The sequence below is a fragment of the Salvelinus sp. IW2-2015 genome, unplaced genomic scaffold, assembly GCF_002910315.2.
Source record: "Salvelinus sp. IW2-2015 unplaced genomic scaffold, ASM291031v2 Un_scaffold1216, whole genome shotgun sequence".
NCBI classification, from domain to species: domain Eukaryota; kingdom Metazoa; phylum Chordata; class Actinopteri; order Salmoniformes; family Salmonidae; genus Salvelinus; species Salvelinus sp. IW2-2015.
Window position 1 is genome coordinate 268822 of NW_019942783.1, and position 2202 is coordinate 271023.

The following is a 2202-nucleotide window of genomic DNA, read 5'->3' on the forward strand; positions in this document are numbered from 1 at the left end:
AATGTGTGAAGACCACGGTGGATACCAGGTGGGTATGTATGGAAGAGCATTACCCTCTTCCTCTGGGGCACCCGACGCCACCAGTCCTTGTCACAGGTCTGRCAGGCAAACTGGTGCAGGACAGAGGGGGTGAGGTGGCGCTGGGCATTATCAAACATTCTCTTGTTCTTCTCAGTGAGAGGCAGGACCCGCAGACGCTCTCCCAGCTCCTGAAGACTCAACACACACGAGCCACACACATAAAGGCAGGGACGCACTCATGCGCACACACACCTTTCAGTTAGCCATCCACTTAACCCTTCATCTCTTTCCCCACCAGTAAAGTCGGAAAATAGCCTGTGGATGACTGACCTTGATATCATTATCGTCTTCAGGCTGTCTGCTTCCTCGGTGCTGTAGGGAAGACAAAATGTAAGTCATAGAATTAGAAATAGTCAAGGCAACCAATTTACCAACCTGATTATCAGATTGGATATAGGACCAATGTAATATGATAGGAGTTTTATTCCCTCTTTCAGCCCTTGAACAATGTTGTTATAATAGCTCACAAATCTATTCCCAACGTGTTATTAACCATTACCAATATGGTTATGGAATACGGAACTTCAACATCAACAGAGATTTTTGCATTATGCTGAAATGCCTGAAATCCAGATGTCTTCTGAGGAAYATTGACTCTTTAACCCAATGAAAARGGACTAACTAACACCGTGACTGTGTTGTACCTGTTGTGCAGGAGGGACCAGAGGTTCCCTGTCCTCAGCTGTGAGTCTCTGCACCACATTCTGAAAGAGAGAGAGGTGGGTCAAGGGTCAGTGTACAACTGAACTATCATGTTTATGACCACAAAGACCACATGTTCAAAGAAATACAGACCCTCCTGGATACACCCCTAAGCCAAAGAGACACACATAATGCGACAGAGAATAGTATGGCATTTATTAATGTAACCTTGACAGCCTGATCCGTCTCTAAGCATTTTCTGTCCTCATCATCCAGCTCTGCACGGCAAGAGTAGAGAAAGAGGAAGAATCAGAGATTAGATTGTCAACATGGCCAACCCTTTAACGCAAATAAAATAGGTATGGTTGTTAAACCACCAGAGATCATGTCTGAATAGAGAGGTTAAAGAGGCAATCAGCAGCTGAAACAATAACAAAGAGGCTTCCCCGCCCCTGTTTCTGTAAATAATGTAGGGATGGGGCTGGAGAAATGTAGCCACTTTTAAATGTATACACAGAGCTGTGGCTGCAAGGACTGACCATCCATGATATAAAAATTATAGTTTTAACCATGTTTTGAGGCTATATAGCATTTGTTTACATTTACTTTGTTTACAAACAATGGAGTAAAACTAGCTTATATTTTGGGTTCTGATGGGTTACGACAGTTGAACTAAGCTCATGAGGCATTTATAAGTTATATTCTTCAAGAATCAATGGGTACATATCATAAATGCATAAGTCCAACAAATGGATGTAGCAACTGCAAATTGCCACTTTAAGGGATAGTTTCCAGGACAGATGAATCATAGTTCTGACTAAGGGGCACATTTAACGGAGAATCCCCATTGAAMAAGCTTTTTATTACAGGACCCAGTGTATTGGAAAACACTCCATAGGGTTTCCTATGGTGGTATGACTGGGGTTTGCATTTACTGTAAACCATTTCTTTACCGTTGCCTTTCTTCAGTATAACTGCCCAGGTGACCATTTGATGGTTGTTGGCATAGCGTCTCATCAGTAAGGTTGCCTTTTCCACAGCTATCTTTCCATGGAATGTCTCCCTGAACCGCCTGACACTTTTCTCCAGCTGAGTTAACAGACAAATAAGAAAAGGACAATAATAATCTAAAATAAACAGGATGCACTCAATCATGTTGTAAATCAAATAGAAGATCGGGCACATTCAACAGGAAGATCGACAGAACATTGCAACAAATGCAAATGCAGCCTAAGGTCATGGTTTATTCAAAAACAGATCACAACACAACGCACAATGAAACAYACTGCTCTTGCCCTGTCCTCTCTAACCACATAGGCCTACTTATAAAGTGTAATAACTCTATAGTGTTTGATGACGTTATTTAGGCTTAGGCTAAACGTATGAGAAATGTGATAAAAAACACTATTCTTATCCAACGTTAAAAGTTTCACATCGACCAAAACACAAATTGGACATTGGACCCGTAGGACTACAATA

General features: G+C 41.7%; 1 protein-coding gene across 1 annotated transcript in view; it reads right to left on the minus strand.

Annotated features, from left to right (window-relative positions):
• Nucleotides 1-1958, minus strand: part of LOC112070093 (shiftless antiviral inhibitor of ribosomal frameshifting protein homolog) — a 6494-nt gene extending 4536 nt beyond the window's left edge. Inside the window, exons 1-5 of the mRNA XM_070438833.1 lie at nt 1677-1958; nt 952-1001; nt 726-785; nt 352-393; nt 51-209 (exon numbers count right to left, since the gene is read on the minus strand). Of these exons, the coding sequence (XP_070294934.1) occupies nt 51-209; nt 352-393; nt 726-785; nt 952-1001; nt 1677-1908 (543 nt within the window). The 5' untranslated portion in view covers nt 1909-1958. The remainder of the gene's footprint in view (nt 1-50; nt 210-351; nt 394-725; nt 786-951; nt 1002-1676) is intronic.
• Nucleotides 1959-2202: the final 244 nt, after the last annotated feature.